General features: G+C 40.5%; 1 protein-coding gene across 1 annotated transcript in view; it reads left to right on the top strand.

The window, feature by feature from the left end:
* Window positions 1-20,995, top strand: part of LOC117088589 (putative ankyrin repeat domain-containing protein 26-like protein) — a 142,497-nt gene that overhangs the window by 38,996 nt on the left and 82,506 nt on the right. The window contains exons 8-9 of the mRNA XM_033219845.1: window positions 2,096-2,168; window positions 18,386-18,504. Of these exons, the coding sequence (XP_033075736.1) occupies window positions 2,096-2,168; window positions 18,386-18,504 (192 nt within the window). The remainder of the gene's footprint in view (window positions 1-2,095; window positions 2,169-18,385; window positions 18,505-20,995) is intronic.

Genomic DNA, 20,995 nt, shown 5'->3' with positions numbered 1-20,995 from the left:
CTAGCCTCGATGGTCTTTACATTTTGGCATGTTTTTGCAATGGCTGGTACCGCTTGTTCCTTTCCATGTTTAGGGCTTCCTTCAGGGTCTCTTGTAAGGCAGGCCTGGTGGTGACAAAATCTCTAAGCATTTGCTTATCTGTAAAGGATTTTATTTCTCCTTCACTGATGAAGCTTAGTTTGGCTGGATATGAAATTCTGGGTTGAAAATTCTTTTCTTTAAGAACGTTGAATATTGGCCCCCACTCTCTTCTGGCTTGTAGAGTTTCTGCCGAGAGGTCTGCTGTTATTCTGATGGGCTTCCCTTTGTGGGTAACCCGACCTTTCTCTCTGGCTGCCCTTAAGATTTTTTCCTTCATTTCAACTTTGGTGAATCTGGCAATTATGTGTCTTGGAGTTGCTCTTCTGGAGGAGTATCTTTGTGGCGTTCTCTGTATTTCTGAATTTGAATGTTGGCCTGCCCTACTAGGTTGGGGAAGTTCTCCTGGATGATATCCTGAAGAGTGTTTTCCAACTTGGTTCCATTTTCCCCCTCACTTTCAGGCACCCCAATCAGACGTAGATTTGGTCTTTTTACATAATCCCATACTTCTTGCAGGCTTTGTTCATTTCTTTTTCTTCTTTTTTCTTTTGGTTTTCTTCTCGCTTCATTTCATTCATTTGATCCTCAATGGCTGATACTCTTTCTTCCAGTTGATCGAGTCGGTTACTGAAGCTTGTGCATTTGTCACGTATTTCTCGTGTCATGGTTTTCATCTCTGTCATTTCGTTTATGATCTTCTCTGCATTAATTAATCTAGCTGTCAATTCTTCCACTTTTTTTTCAAGATTTTTAGTTTCTTTGCGCTGGGTACGTAATTCCTCTTTAGCTCTGAGAGGTTTGATGGACTGAAGCCTTCTTCTCTCATCTCGTCAAAGTCATTCTCTGACCAGCTTTGATCCGTTGCTGGCGATGGGCTGCGCTCCTTTGCAGGGGAGATGCGCTCTTATTTTTTGAATTTCCAGCTTTTTGCCCTGCTTCTTCCCCATCTTTGTGGTTTTATCTGTCTCTGGACTTTGATGATGGTGACGTACTGATGGGGTTTTGGTATAGGTGTCCTTCCTGTTTGATAGTTTTCCGTCTGACAGTCAGAAGGACTGTCTGTTGGTCTGTTGGAGATTGCTTGAGGTCCACTCCAGACCCTGTTTGCCTGGGTATCAGCAGCAGAGGTTGCCGAAGATAGAATATTGCTGAACAGCGAGTGTACCTGTCTGATTCTTTCTTTGGAAGTTCCTCTCAGGGGTGACGCCACCCTGTGAGGTGCGGGGTGTCAGACTGCCCCTAGTGGGGGATGTCTCCCAGCTAGGCTACTCAGGGGTCAGGGACCCACCTGAGCAGGCAGTCTGTCCGTTTTCGGATCTCAACCTCCGCGTTAGGAGATCCGCGGCTCTCCCCAAAGCTGTCAGACAGAGTCGTTCGCCTCTGCACCGCCCCTGCTCTTTCCCCTAATGGGCTGCAGCTGTGCGCTGTCGCAGAGGTAGAGTCTACAGAGACAGGCAGGCTTCCTTGAGCTGCTGTGAGCTCACCCAGTTCGAGCTTCCCAGCGGCTTTGTTTACCTACTTAAGCCTCAGCAATGGCGGGCGCCCCTCCCCCAGCCTCGCTGCTGCCTTGTGGATAGATCGCCGCAGACGGCTGTGTTAGCAGTGAGGGAGGCTCCGGGCGTGGGACCCTCCCGGCCAGGTGTGGGATATATTCTCCTGGTGTGCCTGTTTCCTTAAAGCGCAGTATTGGGGTGGGAGTTACCCGATTTTCCAGGTGTTGTGTGTCTCAGTTCCCCTGGCTAGGAAAAAGGGATCCCTTTCCCCCTTGCGCTTCCAGGTGAGGCGATGCCTCGCCCTGCTTCAGCTCACGCTGGTCAGGCTGCAGCAGCTGACCAGCACCGATTGTCCGGCACTCCCTAGCGAGATGACCCCAGTACCTCAGTTGAAAACGCAGAAATCACCGGTCTTCTGTGTCGCTCGCGCTGGGAGTTGGAGACTGGAGCTGCTCCTATTCGGCCATCTTGCTCCGCCCCCCCCAATACACTCATTTTTGTTGTATATTTTTATTCTAAGTGCTTTTCAACAAACCATCTATTGATGACTCACGACCTATGTCAGCTAATGAAGACTTTGATTTTGATACTGAGGTAAAGAGGTCTCTTGCAAAATTAATTTTCTCATTCTGAATCTAATTTTCTATAATATTTACTCTTGAAATTTAGTAGTAATCTACTTATTATTATATTACGTTGGTTATGGAAAGTTCATTAGAGAAAACCATAAAAGAAACATGACTAAACATTTTTGAACATTTCTTACTTTGATAAATAACAAAGACTTGGCAAATATGTAGAGGGAGTGGGGGTGAAAAAAGAATGGGCTGGAAAATACGTAGTGACAGGAAAATTATATTAGGCAAAGCTTTCTCATAATAGAGCAAATTTGAAATTTGGTCAAGGTTGATTTGAATAAATATTCTTACTGTGTGTGATGTTTAAATTATACTAAGATAGCTTTTATAATACTTATGCCTAAATAAATCTTTAATGGATCTAATTACTTATTATAGTAATCATGGAATCTCCTTGATGCCTTTTGGTTCAAAAACTGTATAGCAGATAGCATATACTTTTCTTTCTTAGACACATTATTTTAGTATTATATATATAGTTTTTAGATGTGAGCTTTTTTCCTATTTCTATCCTTGGTTATGTAATGAGACTAAAATAATATTAGAAATTGTGAAAATTTAGTTGGGTATGGTGGTGCATGCCTGTAGTCCAAGCTATTCAGGAGACTGAGGTGGCAGAATTGTTTGAGCCCAGGAGTCTGAGACCAGCCTGGGCAACACAGCAAGTACCTGCCTCTGATTTTTAAAAAATTGTGGAAATTTAGAAATTTACATTTTCTTTCTCAAAATCTTTATTACAATGAGATTCCACTGTCATTTCATTAAGACTATATTTAATACTCTTGACCTACTTGAAGAATGGTTGCTTTGTCCAAAATAACAACCAGTTCTAGAAGCAGAGACTCTTAATAACCATACGGTGGGACTTAATTTCAGAATTATTTGTGTTGTGGTTCTTAAAAATATCCAAACTAAATCCTACATCACATGCTAAAATTTCAAATTTCAGAAGTTTTTGTATTTATTTAGTAACCATTTAAAAACTCCTTTATTACTATGAGCTACTAGAGGTTAGGAAACTTTTTTTTTGTATCCTGGAGTACTATGAATGAACAGACAAATGCATTTCTATATAATGGAATGTTAGCAATAATATAATATGCCTAACATATCTAATAAATAAATCCATTCATTTATAAGATATAGCCTAAATTTATATTCCCTTTTAATATTTAGGATGTATAAATTCAGATGAGTTATATTGAAAAAATGTGTCATAAATAAGAAGAAAATTAGAAATAGATCAATAGGAAAGAGAGTTAAAATGTTAATATATTTTCTAGTCTTCCAACTGTAAGTGTAAATTAAAATTTTAGATTTAAAATATTTAAACTTTTAAAAGATCCAACCCATGTTCTACTAAATACATGTTTTTAATCCATATATTACTGCTTAGAATTCTGATTAGTATTTTTCTTCCAAGTAGAAAGTTGATGGAATGTTTCCTTTTCCATTTTTCTCTCTCTGAGGTAGTAATGTTCCAGCTCTTAAGTAGTGGTAGATGACCATATTTAACTAATTGAATGTCTCATTTTACAGTACATAATTCAGTTCTGTATCACAGAAATCTTTACCAAAAGCTAGTTATAAATACTACTCAGTATTATTGGAAATATACTACGAACCAAAGTCTCTGTTATGCATCTGTATTTCTCCATGTACCTTACTGTATGTGATGTTTTTCTCCTTTTCCTTGGCTTTGGCTTTATTCCGTGGCTTTCTTTCAAGCTCATACTTGATTGACTGGTAGGTTAGGTCTTTTTGTTTGTTTCTTTCTTTCTCCCTCCTCCCCAGTCTTTTAAAAATGATTTATCCCAACCTATGTTTTTCCTCCTAGAACACATTCTCTACCATGTCTCTTCTTTCAATCTGTGTGTGTCTTCACTGCTAGCATACTTAGTGTAGCTTTCTGCGTAGTAGCTATGTGAGACTTTTATTCATCTATCATTGCCCTACAAGATTTATTCTTTTTTTCTCTGTTTCTTGGAAGGAGCTAAATTTATACAATCATTTGTCCTTAGCTTTTTGAGAAACAGAATAGAAACGACTTACACTAAAGAATTAGAAAGCAACCCACAACAGCAGCTTAACAAATATGAAGCTGAAGAGGTGGATAAAGGGGAAGAATTTATTAAAGAGAGGCAAGATAAATGTAAAGATTGAGTAACAGAGTCAAGTTGAGTCAGATTATTGTAAAAACACATCAGAAACTGTGGGATTTATGATAGAAATTATTTTAAATGCAAATTAAGAAAAAAAAAGACAGGTAATGAAAAAAGTTGCTGAGATTCCTTTGAATGTTTTATAGCTAATTTTTATGAAGAACTGAAAGAAAACATAAGGGTGACTATAGTTAACATTAATCTACTATACATTTGAAAGAAAAGATAACTAAGGTGATGGGTACCCCAATTACCCTAATATGATTATATGAATGCATCAAATTATCACATCTACTTCAAAAATACGCACATCTATTATGTATCAATTTTTAAAAAGGAAATTTATATCCTCACATCTTTGAATTTAGCAGTTATGTCATATATTTGATCTAGTAAAACCTTGTTTATAAATAATGCACAGTGAAATCTGTTTTAGGCCTTATCAGATTTATTATGGGTTCTTAATTTTTGACTCTTGCTTCTTGTTTAAGTTTTCTAATTTAGTGTTTGGCATATCCATGACTTAACTAATTTATCTTACTCTTTCATATAATCTTGATAGCCGTTTTAGAGGTTTCTGAGAATAAAGAACATAAATAAATACATTATATTTAATCTTTTCATTAGTTAAAATTTCTGGTTATATGAAGGAGGTTCTTAATTTTATCCATTAAACGAGAAAATAAATTTCAAGGTAAAATCCTCTTAAATAAATTCAGGGAAAAAGATGAAGGAATAGAAATTCCACTGTTCCCCACAACCATAAGGACACCAAGTTAACAACTATCTACACAGGAAAAAACAACTTCATAAGAACCAAAAGTAAGGTGAACACTCACAGTACCTAGGTTTAACTTCATGTCACTGAAAGAGGCACTGAAGAGATTTTTTAAAGTCCTGAATGGCTGACATCACCCCTCCCTCATCCCTAGCAGCCTGACATAGTGTGGAGAGTGTCTCTGAGTGCTAGGGGAGGGAGAACACAGCAAGTGTGAGGCTGTGAACTCAGTGCTGTTCTGTTAGAGCAAAAAGGAAAATTAGACCAAACTCAGCTGATGTCCACTCATGGAGGGAGCATTTAAACCAGCCCTAGCCAGAGGCAAATCACCAGTCCCAGTGGTCTGAACTTGAGTGTCTGTAAACCTTGCCACTGAGGGCTACAGCACTTTGTGTCTCCAAGTAATGTCAAAAGGCAGTCTAGGCCATAAGGACTGCAATTCACAGGTGAGTCCTAGTGCTGAACTAGGCCAAGAGACAACAAGCTGGGTGGGGAAGATATGCCATATTGAGATACAAGCTGGGGTAGCCAAGGCAGTGTTGGCATCAACCCTCCCCTAATCTCAGGCTGCACAGCTCACAGCTCCGATAAAGGCCCCTTCCTTCTGCTTGAGGAGAGGAGAGGAAAGAGTGGGGAGCACTTTGTTTTACATCTAAGATACCAGCTGAGCCACAGCAGCAAGATAGGGCACTGGTCAGAGTTGGGAGGCCCCCATTCCAGGCCCTGGCTCTCTGACATTCTAGACACGCCCTGGGCCAGAAGGGAACCCGCTTGGAGGAAAGGACCCAGTCCTGGACTTGCAGCATTCCTCACCTGCTGGCTGAAGGGCCCTTAGGCCCTTAATAAACAACAGTGACACCCAGGTACTACATCGAAGGCCTTGGGTGAGCCTCTGTGACTTGCTGGCCTGAGGTGAGACTCAGCATATAACTGGCTGTGGTGGCTATGGGGCAAAATCTTTTCTGCTTAAGAAAAGCAGAGGAAAAATAAAGGGGACTTTGTCTTGCACCTTAGGCACCAGCACGGCCATGCGGGTGGCGGGGTAGAGCAAAAGTGCGCTCTTGAAGGTCCCTGATTCTAAGACTTGACTCTTGGATGGCATTTTTGGACATGCTGTGGTCCAGAGGGCAGCCCATAGCCTTGAAGGGTGAGTCCCAGGCCAGGCAGGGTGACTTGAGAGACCTTGGGCCTTAAGAGAACATAGACAGTAATCTAGCTATACTTCTCATGGCCTGAGGTGATGGTGGCTATGGGGTGAGGCTCCCCCCAACTCTTTCCATGCCTTGGGACATGGGCCATGGGTTTTTCAAGATAGAACAACCAGTGAGGAAGCACCTGTTCCTGCAGCACTTGCTGCTGTCCTGGCCACTCAGTGGTCACTACTCATGAGCCTCACACAGCAGCTGGCAGAGATGTGGCAATTTGGCAGATCTGCCCATATCCCTAATAAACCACTAACGTTCATCTTTATTAGAGCCAGTCTTATAAAAACTGAATTTCATCTTTTTAAAGAAATACAGGCTGGATATGGTGGCTTAAGCCTGTTATCCCAGCACTTTTGTAGGCCAAGGAAGGTGGATCACCTGAGGTCAAGAGTTTGAGACCAGTCTGGCCAACATGGTGAAACCCCATCTCTACTAAAAGTACAAAAATTAGCCAGGTGCGGTGACACATGCCTGTAGTTCCAGCTACTTGAGAGGCTGAGGTATAAGAATCCCTTGAATCTAGGAGGTGAAGGTAGCAGTGAGCTGAGATCACACCACTGCAATCCAGTCTGGGCAACAGAGTGAGACTCCATCTCAAAAAATAAAAAATAAAAAAGAGAGTTTTTTTGAAGGGATAATAACAGAGAACATCTTAAACCTGGAGAAAGATATTAATATCCAAATACAAGAAGGTCATAGAACATCAAGCAGATTTAACCCAAAGAAGACTACCTCAGAGCATTTATTAATCAAACTGCCAAAGGTCAAGGATAAAGAAAGGATTCTAAAAGCAGGAAGAGAAAAGAAACAACAGACAATGGAGCTACAATGCATCTGGAATCTGATTTTTCAATGGAAACCTCCTTACAGGCCATGAGAGAGTGGCATGACATATTTAAAGTGCAAAAATCCTCAATGGAATATTTGCAAACTGAATTCAACAATATATTAGAAAGATCATTTGTCATAACCAAGTGAGATTCATCCCTGAGATGCGAGGATGTTTCAACATGTGCAAATCCATCAACAAGATACATCATATCAACAGAATGAAGGATAAAAACCATATGATAATTTTAATTGATGCCAAAAAAGCATTTGATAAAATTCAACATCCCTTCATGATAAAAACCCTCAACTAGATATGGAAGGAGCATACCTCAACAATAAAAGCCAGGTATGACAGACCCACAGCTAGTATCATACTGAGTGGGGAACCCAAATTTGGGTTTCCTTTAAGATGTGGAACATGACAAGAATACTCACTGTCATCACTGTTACTGAAAATAGTACTAGAAGTTCTAGCCAGCACAATCAGACAAGAGAAAGATATAAGGGACATTCAATTGGAAAGGAGAAAGTCAAATTATCCTTTTTTATAGATGATATGATCTTATATGTGACAAAACCTGAAGACTCCACAAGTAAACTATTAGAACTGATAAATGAATTCAGTAAAGTTGCAGGATACAACATTAACATACAAAAATTGGTAGCATTTCCAGATGCCAACAGTGAACAATATGAAAAAGAAATAAGAAAGTAATCTTATTTACAACAGTTACATGTAAAATTAAATACTAACTTAACCCAAGAAGTGAAATATCTCTACAATGAAAACTGTAAAACATTGGTGAAGAAATGGAATAGAACACCAAAAAAATGGAAAATATTCTATGTTCATGAATTGGAAGAATCAATATTGTTAAAAGTTTCATACTACCCCAGAGAATCTACAGATTCAATGCAATTCTCATCAAAATATCAATTACATTCCTCATAGAAATAGAAAAAAGTATCCTAAAATTTATATGGTACCACAAAAGACCCAGTAGCCAAAGCTATCCTATGCAAAAGTAAGAAATCTGGAGGGGGGTGGTTCCAAGATGGCCAAATAGGAACTGGTCCAGGCTACAGCTCCCAGTGTGAGTGACACAGAAGATGGGTGATTTCTGCATTTCCAATGGGGTACCGGGTTCATCTCACTGGGACATGTTGGACAGTGGGTGCAGGACAGTGGGTGCAGCCCACCGAACGAGAGCTGAAGCAGGGCAAGACATCGCCTCACCCTGGAAGTTCAAGAGGTAAGGGAATTCCCTTTCCTAGCCAAGGGAAACTGTGACACACAGCACCTGGAAAATCAGGTCACTGCCACCCTAATACTGCACTTTTCCAAGGGTCTTAGCAAACGGCACACCAGGAGATTATATCCCAAGCCTGATTTGGAGGGTCCCACACCCATGGGGCTTCCCTCATTGGTAGCACAGCATTCTGAGATCTAACTGCAAGGCAGCAATGAGGCTTGCGGAGGGGTGCTTACCGTTGCTGAGGCTTTAGTAGGTAAACAAAGCTGCTGGAAAGCTTGAACTGGGTGGAGCCCACCGCAGCTCAAGGAGGCCTGCCTGCCTCTGTAGACTCCACCTCTGGGGACAGGGCATAGCCAAACAAAAGGCAGCATAAACCTCTGCAGATTTAAATGTCCCTGTCTGACAGCTTTGAAGAGAGTAGTGGTTCTCCCAGCACAGAGTTTGAGATCTGAGAACAGACAGACTGCTTCCTCAAGTGGGTCCCTGACCCCAAGTAGCCTAACTGGGAGGCCTCCCCGAGTAGGGGCAGACTGACATCTCACACGGCCGGGTACCCCTCTGAGACGAAGCTTCCAGAGGAACAATCAGGCAGCAACATTTGCTGTTCAGCAGTATTCTCTCTTCTGCAGCCTCTGCTGTTGATACCCAGGCAAACAGGGTCTGGGGTGAACCTCCAGCAAACTCCAACAGACCTGCAGCTGAGGGTCCTGACTGTTAGAAGGAAAACTAACAAACAGAAAGGACATCCACACCAAAACCCCATCTGTATGTCACCATCATCAAAGACCAAAAGTAGATAAAACCACAAATGTGGGGAGAAAACAGAGCAGAAAAGCTGAAAATAAGAGCACTTCTCCTCCTCCAAAGGAATGCAGCTCCTTGCCAGCAATGGAACAAAGCAGACAGAGAATGACTTTGACGAGTTGAGAGAAGGCTTCAGACAATCAAACTTCTCCGAGCTAAAGGAGGAAGTTCGAACCCATCGCAAAGAAGCTAAAAACCTTGAAAAAAGATTAGAAGATCGGCTAACAAGAATAACCAATGTAGAGAAGTCCTTAAATGACCTGACAGAGCCAAAAACCATGGCACAAGAACTATGTGACAAATGCACAAGCTTCAGTAACCAATTTAATCAACTGGAAGAAAGGGTATCAGTGATTGAAGATCAAATGAATGAAATGAAGCGAGAAGAGAAGTTTAGAGAAAAAAAGAGTAAAAAGAAATGAACAAAGCCTCCAAGAAATATGGGACTATGTGAAAAGACCAAACCTACGTCTGATTGGCATACCTGAAAGTGACGGGGAGAATGGAACCAAGTTGGAAAACACTCTGCAGGATATTATCCAGGAGAACTTCCCCAACCTAGCAAGGCAGGCCAACGTTCAAATTCAGGAAATACAGAGAACGCCACAAAGATACTCCTCGAGAAGAACAACTCCAAGACACATAATTGTCAGATTCATCAAAGTTGAAATGAAGGGAAAAATGTTAAGGGCAGCCAGAGAGAAAAGTCGGGTTACCCACAAAGGGAAGCCCATCAGACTAACAGAGGATCTCTCAGCAGAAACTCTACAAGCCAGAAGAGAGTGGGGGCCAATATTCAATATTCTTAAAGAAAAGAATTTTCAACCTAGAATTTCATATCCAGCCAAACTAAGTTTCATAAGTGAAGGAGAAATAAAATCCTTTACAGACAAGCAAATGCTTAGAGATTTTGTCACCACCACGCCTGCCCTACAAGAGCTCCTGAAGGAAGCACTAAACATGGAAAGGAATAACCGGTATCAGCCACCACAAAAACATGCCAAAATGTAAAGACCATCGATGCTAGGAAGAAACCGCATCAACTAACGAGCAAAATAACCAGCTAACATCATAATGACAGGATCAAATTCACACATAACAATATTAACCTTAAATGTCAATGGGCTAAATGCTCCAATTAAAAGACACAGACTGGCAAATTGGATAAAGAGTCATGACCCATCAGTGTGCTGTATTCAGGAGACCCATCTCATGTGCAGAGATATACATAGGCTCAGAATAAAGGGACGGAGGAAGATCTACCAAGCAAATGGAGAACAAAAACAAGCAGGGGTTACAATCCTAGTCTCTGATAAAACAGACTTTAAACCAACAAAGATTAAAAGAGACAAAGAAGGCCATTACATAATGGTAAAGGGATCAATTCACCAAGAAGAGCTAACTATCCTAAATATCTATGCACCCAATACAGGAGCACCCAGATTCATAAAGCAAGTCCTTAGAGACTTGCAAAGAGACTTAGATTCCCACACAATAATAATGGGAAACTTTAACACCTCACTGTCAACATTAGACAGATCAACGAGACAGAAAGTTAACAAGGATATCCAGGAATTGAACTCAGCTCTGCACTGAGCAGATCTAATACACATCTACAGAACTCTTCACTCCAAATCAACAGAATATACATTCTTCTCAGCACTTATTCCAAAATTGACCACATAGTTGGAAGCAAAGCACTCCTCGCCAAATGTGAAAGAACAGAAATTATAGCAAACTGTCTCTCAGACCACAGTGCAATCAAACTAGAACTCAGGATTAAGAAACTCACTCAAAACTGCTCAACTACATGGAAACTGAACAACCTGCTCCTGAATGACTACTGGGTACGTAACAAAATGAAGGCAGAAATAAAGATGTTCTTTGAAACCAATGAGAACAAAGACACAACATACCAGAATCTCTGGGACTCATTTAAAGCAGTGTTTGGAGGGAAATTTTAGCATGCCCACAAGAGAAAGCAGGAAAGATCTAAAATTGATACCCTAACGTCACAATTAAAAGAACTAGAGAAGCAAGAGCAAACACATTCAAAAGCTAGCAGAAGGCAAGAAATAACTAAGATCAGAGCAGCACTGAAGGAGATAGACACAAAAAAACCCTTCAAAAAATCAATGAATCCAGGAGCTGGTTTTTTGAAAGGATCAATAAAATTGATAGACTGCTAGCAAGACTAATAAAGAAGAAAAGAGAGAAGAATCAAATAGATGCAATAAAAAATGATAAAGGGGATATCGCCACGGACCCCACAGAAATGCAAACTACTATCAGAGAGTAGTATAAACACCTCTATACAAATAAACTAGAAAACCTAGAAGAAACGGATAAATTCCTGGACATATACACTCTCCCAAGACTAAACCAGGAAGAAGTTGAATCCCTGAATAGACCAATAACAGGCTCTGAAATTGAGGCAATAATTGATAGCCTACCAACCAAAAAAAGTCCAGGACCAGACATATTCACAGCCAAATTCTACCAGAGGTACAAGGAGGAGTGGGTACCATTCCTTCTGAATCTATTCCAATCAATAGAAAAGAGGGAATCCTCCCTCACTCATTTTATGAGGCCAGCTTCATCCTGATACCAATGCCTGGCAGGGACACAACAAAAAAAGAGAATTTTAGACCAATATCCCTGATGAACATCGATGCAAAAATCCCCAATAAAATACTGGCAAACTGAATCCAGCAGCACGTCAAAAAGCTTATCCATCGTGATCAAGTTGGCTTCATCCCTGGGATGCAAGGCTGGTTCAACATATGCAAATCAATAAATGTAATCCACCATATAAAAAGAACCAAAGTCAAAAACCACATGATTATCTCAACAGATGCAGAAAAGGCCTTTAACAAAATTCAACAGCCCTTCATGCTAAAAACTCTCAATAAATTCGGTATAGATGGAACGTATCTCAAAATAATAAGAGCTATTTATGACAAACCCACAGCCAATATCATACTGAATGGGCAAAAACAGGAAGCATTCCCTTTGAAAACTGGCACAAGACAGAGATGCCCTCTCTCATCACTCCTATTCAACATAATGTTGGAAGTTCTGGCCAGGGCAGTCAGGCAAGAGAAAGAAATAAAGGGTATTCAAGTAGGAAAAGAGGAAGTCAAATTGTCCCTATTTGCAGATGACATGATTGTGTATTTAGAAAACCCCATTGTCTCAGCCCAAAATCTCCTTAAGCTGATAAGCAACTTCAGCAAAGTCTCAGGATACAAAATCAATGTGCAAAAATCACAAGCATTCTTATACACCAATAACAGACAAACAGAGCCAAACCATGAGTGAACTCCCATTCACAATTGCTTCGAAGAGAATAAAATACTTAGGAATCCAACTTACAAGGGATGTGAAGGACCTCCTCAAGGAGAACTACAAACCACTGCTCAATGAAATAGAACACAAACAAATGGAAGAACATTCCATGCTCATGGATAAGAAGAATCAATATCATGAAAATGACTATACTGCCCAAGGTAATTTGTAGATTCAATGCCATCCCCATTAAGCTACCAATGAGTTTCTTCACAGAATTGGAAAAAACTGCTTTGAAGTTCATATGGAACCAAAAAAGACCCCGCATTGCCAAGACAATCCTAAGCCAAAAGAACAAAGCTGGAGGCATCACGCTACATGACTTCAAACTATACTACAAGTCTACGGTAACCAAAACAGCATGGTACTGGTACCAAAACAGAGATATAGACCAATGGACATAACAGAGTCCTCAGAAATAATACCACACATCTACAGCCATCTGATCTTTGACAAACCTGACAAAAACAAGAAATGGGGAAAGGATTCCCTATTTAATGAATGGTGCTGGGAAAACTGGCTAGGCATATGTAGAAAGCTGAAACTGGATCCCTTCCTTACACCTCATTCAAAAATTAATTCAAGATGGATTAGAGACTTAAATGTTAGGATAAAAACCATAAAAACCCTAGAAGAAAACCTAGGCAATACCATTCAGGACATAGGCATGGGCAAGGACTTCATGTCTAAAACACCAAAGCAATGGCAACAAAAGCCACAATTGACAAATGGGATCTAATTAAACTAAAGAGCTTCTGCACAACAAAATAAACTATCATCAGAGTGAACAGACAACCTACAGAATGGGAGAAAATTTTTGCAATCTACTCATCTGACAAAGGGCTAATGTCCAGAACCTACAAAGAATTTAAATTTACAAGAAAAAAACAAACAACCCCATCAAAAGTGGGTGAAGGATATGAACAGATAGTTCTCAAAAGAAGACATTGATGCAGCCAACAGACACATGAAAAAATGCTCATCATCACTGGTCATCAGAGAAATGCAAATCAAAACCACAATGAGATACCATCTCACGCCAGTTAGAATGGTGATCATTAAAAAGTCAGGAAACAACGGGTGCTGGAAAGGATGTGGAGAAATAGGAACACTTTTACACTGTTGGTGGGACTGTAAACTAATGTAACCATTGTGGAAGACAGTGTGGGGATTCCTCAAGGATCTAGAACTAGAAATACCATTAGACCCAGCCATCCCATTTATAGCTATATACCTAAAGGATTATAAATCATGCTGCTATAAAAACACATGCACACTTATGTTTATTGTGGCACTATTCACAATAGCAAAGACCTGGAACCAACCGAAATGTCCATCAATCATAGACTGGATTAAGAAAATGTGGCACATATACACCATGGAATACTATGCAGTCATAAAAAAGGATGAGTTCATGTCCTTTGTAGGGACATGGATGCAGCTGGAAACCATCATTCTCAGCAAACTATCACAAGAACAGAAAACCAAACACCACATGTTCTCACTCAGGTGGGAACTGAACAATGAGAACACTTGGACACAGGAAGGGGAACATCACACACTGTGGCCTGTCATGGGGTGGGGGGGGGGGGTGATAGCATTAAGAGATATACTTAATGTAAATGATGAGTTAATGGGTGCAGCACACCAACGCGGCACATGTATACATATGTAACAAACCTGCACATTGTGCACATGTACCCTAGAAATTAAAGTATAATGAAAAAAGAATATGCAGATGAGAACAAAGAAAGCAAAAATAAAGACAAAACAACAAATAAAAGAAATGTGGAGAAATCACATTACCTGACTTTAAATTATACTACTGAGCTATAGTAATCAAAACATCATGGTGCTATCATAAAAGCAGACACATGGTATTGTCATAAAAGCAGACAAATGCAACAGAATAGAGAAACCAGAAACAAAGCCACATACCTACAGTGAACACATATGTGCAAAAGGCACCAAGAACATACACTGGGGGAAAAGACAGTCCCTTCAATATATGGTGCTGGGAAAACTGGGTATCTATATGCGGAAGAATGAAACTAGACCACTATGCTTTTTTTTTTGCTTGTTTTGTTTTGTTTTGTTTGTTTTTGACATGGAGTCTGGATCTGTCACCCAGGCTGGAGTGCAGTGGCACAATCTTGGCTCACTGCAACCTCCACCTCCTGGGTTCAAGTGATTCTCTTGCCTCAGCCTCCCAAGTAGCTGGGATTATAGGCACCCACCACTATGCCTGACTAATTTTTCTATTTTTAGTAGAGAAGGGGTTTCACCATGTTGGCCAGGCTGGTCTCAAACTCCTGACCTCAGGTAATCCGCCTGCCTCAGCCTCCCAAAATGCTGTGATTACAGGCGTGAGCCACCACACCTTGCCTAGACCCCTATGTCTCTCCATATACAAAAGCCAAATAAAAATGGATTAAAGACTTAAATCTAAGACCTCAAACTATGAAACTGGTACAAGAAAACATTGGGGGAAATCTCTAGGACAATAATCTAAGTAAAAATTTCTTGAGTAATACTGCACAAGCACAGGCAACAAAAGCAAAAATTGACAAATGTGACCACATCAAGTTAAACAACTTCTGCACAGCAAAGGATACAGTCAACAAAATGAAAAGACAATCCACAGAATAGGAGAAAATGTTTGCAAGCTACCCGTCTGAGAAGGGATTAATAAGCAGAATATGTAAGAAGCTCAAACCATTCTATAGAAAAAAAAATCTGGCCGGGCGCGGTGGCTCAAGCCTGTAATCCCAGCACTTTGGGAGGCTGAGACGGGCGGATCACGAGGTCAGGAGATCGAGACCATCCTGGCTAACACGGTGAAACCCCGTCTCTACTAAAAATACAAAAACTAGCCGGGCGAGGTGGCGGGCGCCTGTAGTCCCAGCTACTGGGGAGGCTGAGGCAGGAGAATGGTGTAAACCCGGGAGGCGGAGCTTGCAGTGAGCTGAGATCCGGCCACTGCACTCCAGCCTGGGTGACAGAGCGAGACTCCGCCTCAAAAAAAAAAAAAAAAAAAAAATCTAATAATCCAATCAAAAAATGGGGAAAAGATTTGAACAGACATTTCTCAAAAGAAGACATACAAATGGAAAACAGGCATATTAAAAGGTACTCAACTTCGCTGATCATCAGAGAAATGCAGATCAAAACTACAATGAGATATTACCTCGCCTCAGCTCAAATGGCTTATATCCTAAAGATAGGCAATGACAATTGCTGGTGAGGATGTGAAGAGAAGGGAACCCTTGTACACTACAGATGGGAATGTAAATGAGTATAACCACTATGGAGAAGAGTTCAGATATGTCCCAAAAAACTAAAAATTGAGCTACAATGTGGTCCAGCAATCCCACTGCTGTGTACATATCCAAAAGAAAGGGAATCAGTATATCAAAGAAATAACTGCACTCCTATGTTTGTTGCAGCACCATTTACAACAGCTAAGATTTGGAAGCAACCTAAGATTCCATCAACAGACGAATGGATAAGGAAAATATGGTACAGATATACAATGGAGTACGATTTAGCCATAAAAAGAATGAGATCCAATCATTTGCAACATCGTGGATGGAAGTGGAAATCGTTAAGTGAAATAAGCCTGACACAGAAAGACAAACATTGCATGTTTTTGCTTGTTTCTGGGTTCTAAAAAAGCAATTGAACTTGTGGGCATAGAGTAGAAGGATGGTTACCAGAGGCTAGGAAGGGTAGTGGAGTTTGGCAGGAGTTGGGGATGGTTAATGGGTACAGAAAATAGAAAAGATGAATATGAGTTACTATTGTTAGCACAATAAGGTGAGCATAGTCAATAATAATTGCATATTTTAAAATAACTTAAAGAATGTAATTGGATTGCCTATAACTCACAGGATAAATGCTTGAGAGGACGGTTACTCCATTTTCCATGATGTGCTTATTTCACATTGCCTGCCTGTATCAAAATGCCTCATGTACCTTATAAATGTGTACATAATGATATGTACATAATGTACCCACAAAAATAAATAAAATATTAAAGTAAATAAATTCAGAAATTATTTCTGGAGGTATTCTGATTTCTAATAATATTAGTATAAAATAGACATGCACACATCAAAATGCAATGACAATTTATGATTTTTAAAAATAAACTACCTGGTATCATAAGATTATAAGAAAGTTAAGATTTCCAAGAAAGTATGAACAATTATCTCTAGAAGATAATTTTCTAATTTTAAAAATATCTCTGGCAATAAAGACATTTTATGTTATTGTCAGGAAGCTTTATTAACTTTAGTATTCATAGTTGTTAAACCTTATACATAAAGTTTTGCATCTCTAAAACTCAGGAATTCTGCTGACTTAATTTTTGTGTGTGGAGAATGGGGTCTTTCTGTATTGCCCAGGGAGGTCTCAAACACCTGGACTCAAGCTATCCTTTCGCCTCTGCCTCCATAAGTGTTGGGATTACAGGTGTGAGCCACCATGCCTGGCCTGATGTGATTTTTCAGTCCCCGTTTTCTCTCCTCATGTGAATACGGGGTCCTGCTTGAGCAGCATCTTGAGTTGATGTTTTAGAATTACATTTTTCATTCCATTAAAAATGCATATTACCATAATATTTCAGAAATAAATATTTGTGTACATTAGTAAAAGTACATTTTATATCCTTGAAACAAATGTTGAAATATATAATTGAAATTTTGAATCTCAAGATTTTTTTCTCCTCTTGTTTTCATTTTCAAAATTTCAGAGAAGGGTATAGTTTTGCATGATTTAATTCTGTGAGTTTAGTATAATTTAAAAATATTCCTCTTCACATGATATGCTTTTCCTGAGTAAGGTCATCCACTCTTGCTTTCTGGGTGCCTCAAATTTGTTATGTCCCACGCTGAAGACATTGTCCTTGACCCTTTCCTGATGTTTTGTAATCTACTCTGTCATCTGGTTTCATCATCCTAGGAAATAACACCTAGTTAGTAGCACTGAGACATTGAAGCAGGAAAATTTCTACATTTCAGCGCTTTCTCAAATCATCAGTTCAGTCACTTGCAAATTCTATATTTTCTACTGCTTAGCATTTTTTATATCTCATTATCGTAATTCACTCTCTGACTCGTAATTTTGAAATACTCTTGTTTAATTTCCTCTATGCCATGTTCATCTCTTTTTGTTGCTGCCAAGGTGACTTTTATAAAATATATTTATAATGATATATAACTCATCTGCTTTTGAATGGTTCCCCATTACATGATGGGGAGAGTTCACACTCTAGTGTGGCCCATATCTTTTGTGGTTTGGCCTGATTCTCCCATTTTCTCTCTCCATTCCATTCCCTCTCACTATGTTCCACTCTTACAGCATTATTTTGGAACCCTTCATTTGCCCTATCATTTCATGCCTTATCCTTTTGAGCATGCTTCTCTGTCTAGAAACCCTTCCTACCCACTGTGTTCTTTTCTTGGTCTATGTTTCAAAATATGGCTCTATCTTTGTAGCATTTCCTGAGCTCCCCAAGTAGAACTGATTGTTCTTTTCCTTGTGCCTGTACTTACTTTTTTCACTTTAGTTGTAGAATTCATGGACTACACTTTTCTGTTTTTATTACCTTTTATATATCTCTACCTTTGCTGAAATATAAGGCAGGACCTGACTTTTACTTATATTTTTAGCTTCTCCCCAAATATTGCTTATGATTTGATAAACACAGTGCATTTTTGTTGTCTTACTGACAGAATGGTGAGTAAATACAATGTTTTCTGAAGTTGCTGTTCTTTTCTTTTTAATAGGAGAAAGCAACAGAGCGAGCAAATGGAAAAAGACAAAATGGTATGGGTATTATTGAGAGTGCTCCACAAGAGCACACAAATAATGAAAATTTAATTTTGATTCAAAAATGTTCGAGGTGGTAAGTTAGTGAATATCTCTGAAAAACAGCATGTACTAAGTATTTTCCATAGAAAAACCACCAACCTATGTAGATCCAAACATAATATTCATTTCTTTCCCACAATATTTTTCTGTCTTTCTTTATACTACCAACTTTTTCCTGAAACTACTTCAATTCCTCAATTCCCTGAAACTCTTTTTCCTTTTTCTTTTTGCTATTACTTTTGTTTCACTGAAATATTTATGGGTGAAGACAAACTTGTATAGGTATATAAAATTCATAGTGATAAATTTTCTCATGAGTGTATCTGTGTATAACATTTTATAGATGTGCCATTCACAGTAAAATCAGGACAAAAGGAAGATATTCAATCACATTTGGACAGCAAGGTATTATCTATTGTTATTGCTGCAGTTATTATTTTAGAATATAAGCATTCAGTGATGTTACAACATAAAAGAGAATGCTTTCACTTCACTTTTGCACCTCTGCATATGCCCATAAATAATTATTTTCTGGCCAGGCACAGTGGTTCACGCCTGTAATTTCAGCACTTTGGGAGGCCGAGGCAGGTGGATCACCAGAGGTCAGGAGTTCGAGACCAGCCTGGTCAACATGGCAAAACCCAGTCTCTACTAAAAAAAAAACAAAAATTAGCCAGATGTGGTGGTGCACACCTGTAATCCCAGCTACTCGGGAGGCTGAGGCAGAAGAATCACTTGAACCCAGGAGATGGAAGTTGCAGTGAGTCGAGATCGCACCACTGCACTCCAGCCTGGTCAACAAAGCAAAACTCCATCTCAAAAAATTTCTTACATTATCAGCCCATAATTAGTACAGTAATTATGTACAAAGAATATCACTGCTGCATAGTACAATTCTGTTAATTTGGAGGATTCGTGTAAAAAGCCGGTGTCACATAGTGAAAAATTTATAAGGGTTAGAAGTCACAAGGAATCAGTTGGGGCTCTAAAGTTAAGTTTATCTAGAAACTAAAAAATTGTTCCATGTCAATATATGGCCAAATATATGGTTCTGTGTTCTACCTGGATGTGTAAAAGTGCTAATGAGATTCAGAGAGAAAGAGTTTGGACTGGAGTTTTGTACAACTTGAAACCCAAAAAGACAATGCCTGGGACTTAAAATACTACTGTATTTGGATTGACTAGTATAGATCTGCAAAAAAATTTCAGAAGAAGCAAAAGCATGGGGAGTTGTAAATAAGTGAAGCTATAAACACAGTAGTTTGGTTTAGTGGTGTTTTATTAAGTAGAAATTGATTCGCTTTAATGCGACCCCCAGAGCAAATGCCAGAGAAAAGGCAAGTAGGCAAGGCAAAAAAAACTTTATTTACAAGCCAATGTGAGGGAGGGGCGAGGTTCACCCGCCCCCTGCGGTGGAGGCCGACGAAGTAGCTCCGGTGTTCTCGGGCGAGGTTCCTGGGTCCCCCGCAGGAGGAGGGGCCAAGGAAGCTCGCTCCGGCGTTCTCTGGCGAGGTTCCTGCGTCCTGCGCAGGAGGAGGGGCCGAGGAAGTTCACCCCGGCGTTCTGGGACGAGGTTCCCAGATCTCGCGCACGAGGAGGGGCCGAAGAAGTTCACTCCCCGCGCCCGCCGGAGCGGCTTTTATGTCCTGGGCCCCGGAGTGGGAGGGCAGTGGGCGGGACATAGGCGGTTCAGGGGCGGGTCCATAGGCGTGGCTAGGCGGGTTCCGGTTTCTCTCCGTCGGAGGTCGGGTTGCCCCTGCACAGTGGACCCGTGTCTTTCCTGGGCGCGGGAAAGTTGACGGTGAAGAACCCGGAACTGCGCCATCTTGCCTCCGTTTGTCCAAACAGAAATCATATTCAAAAAAAGAAAACATTAGTACCTTTATGGTAAATGATGACTATTCTAAGGTGACAACAATAGAAAGAGATGAAGAGGCCTGGCTTCTTAGAAGCAGTTTCTGTATTGTGATACCTGAGGCAAGATGGCGCAGTTCCGTGTTCTTCACCCTCAACTTTCCCGCGCTGGGGAAAGACATGGGTGGACTGCCCAGGCGCAACCCGACCTCCGACGGAGAAAAACCGGAACCCGCCTAGTCACGCCTACCGCCCGCCCCGCACCCGCCTATGTCCTGCCCACTGCCCTCCCACTCTCAGGCCCAGGACATAAAAGCCGCTGGGTTGGGGGGGGCGCGCTGCGCCAACTTCCTCAGCCCCCACTCCTGTCCGGACTGCATTAGGAACCTAGCCCGAGAGCTCCACCGGGTGACTCCCCCCGGCCTCCCCTGCCGGAGACCCACGGACCTCACCCCTCCCCACAAAGCTGGCTGACCAAAAAATAAATTTGCAGTTTTGCTCCTAGCCTTGCCTACTCGCTGGTCCTTTAATACTGGCACTGGTGAGCCTAGAAAGCAAATCGGTTGCCTAGAAAGCAAATCAGTTTCCTAGAAAGCAAATCAATACCAGCACCAAGTTGGTCAAAAGACATGTTGTTATCATGTTATCCTGGTGCTTTTACTTACTAGCTA

The sequence above is a fragment of the Trachypithecus francoisi genome, unplaced genomic scaffold (assembly GCF_009764315.1).
Source record: "Trachypithecus francoisi isolate TF-2019V2 unplaced genomic scaffold, Tfra_2.0 Lachesis_group10, whole genome shotgun sequence".
In the NCBI taxonomy this organism is placed as follows: domain Eukaryota; kingdom Metazoa; phylum Chordata; class Mammalia; order Primates; family Cercopithecidae; genus Trachypithecus; species Trachypithecus francoisi.
This window is presented reverse-complemented; position numbering and strand designations above follow the sequence as displayed.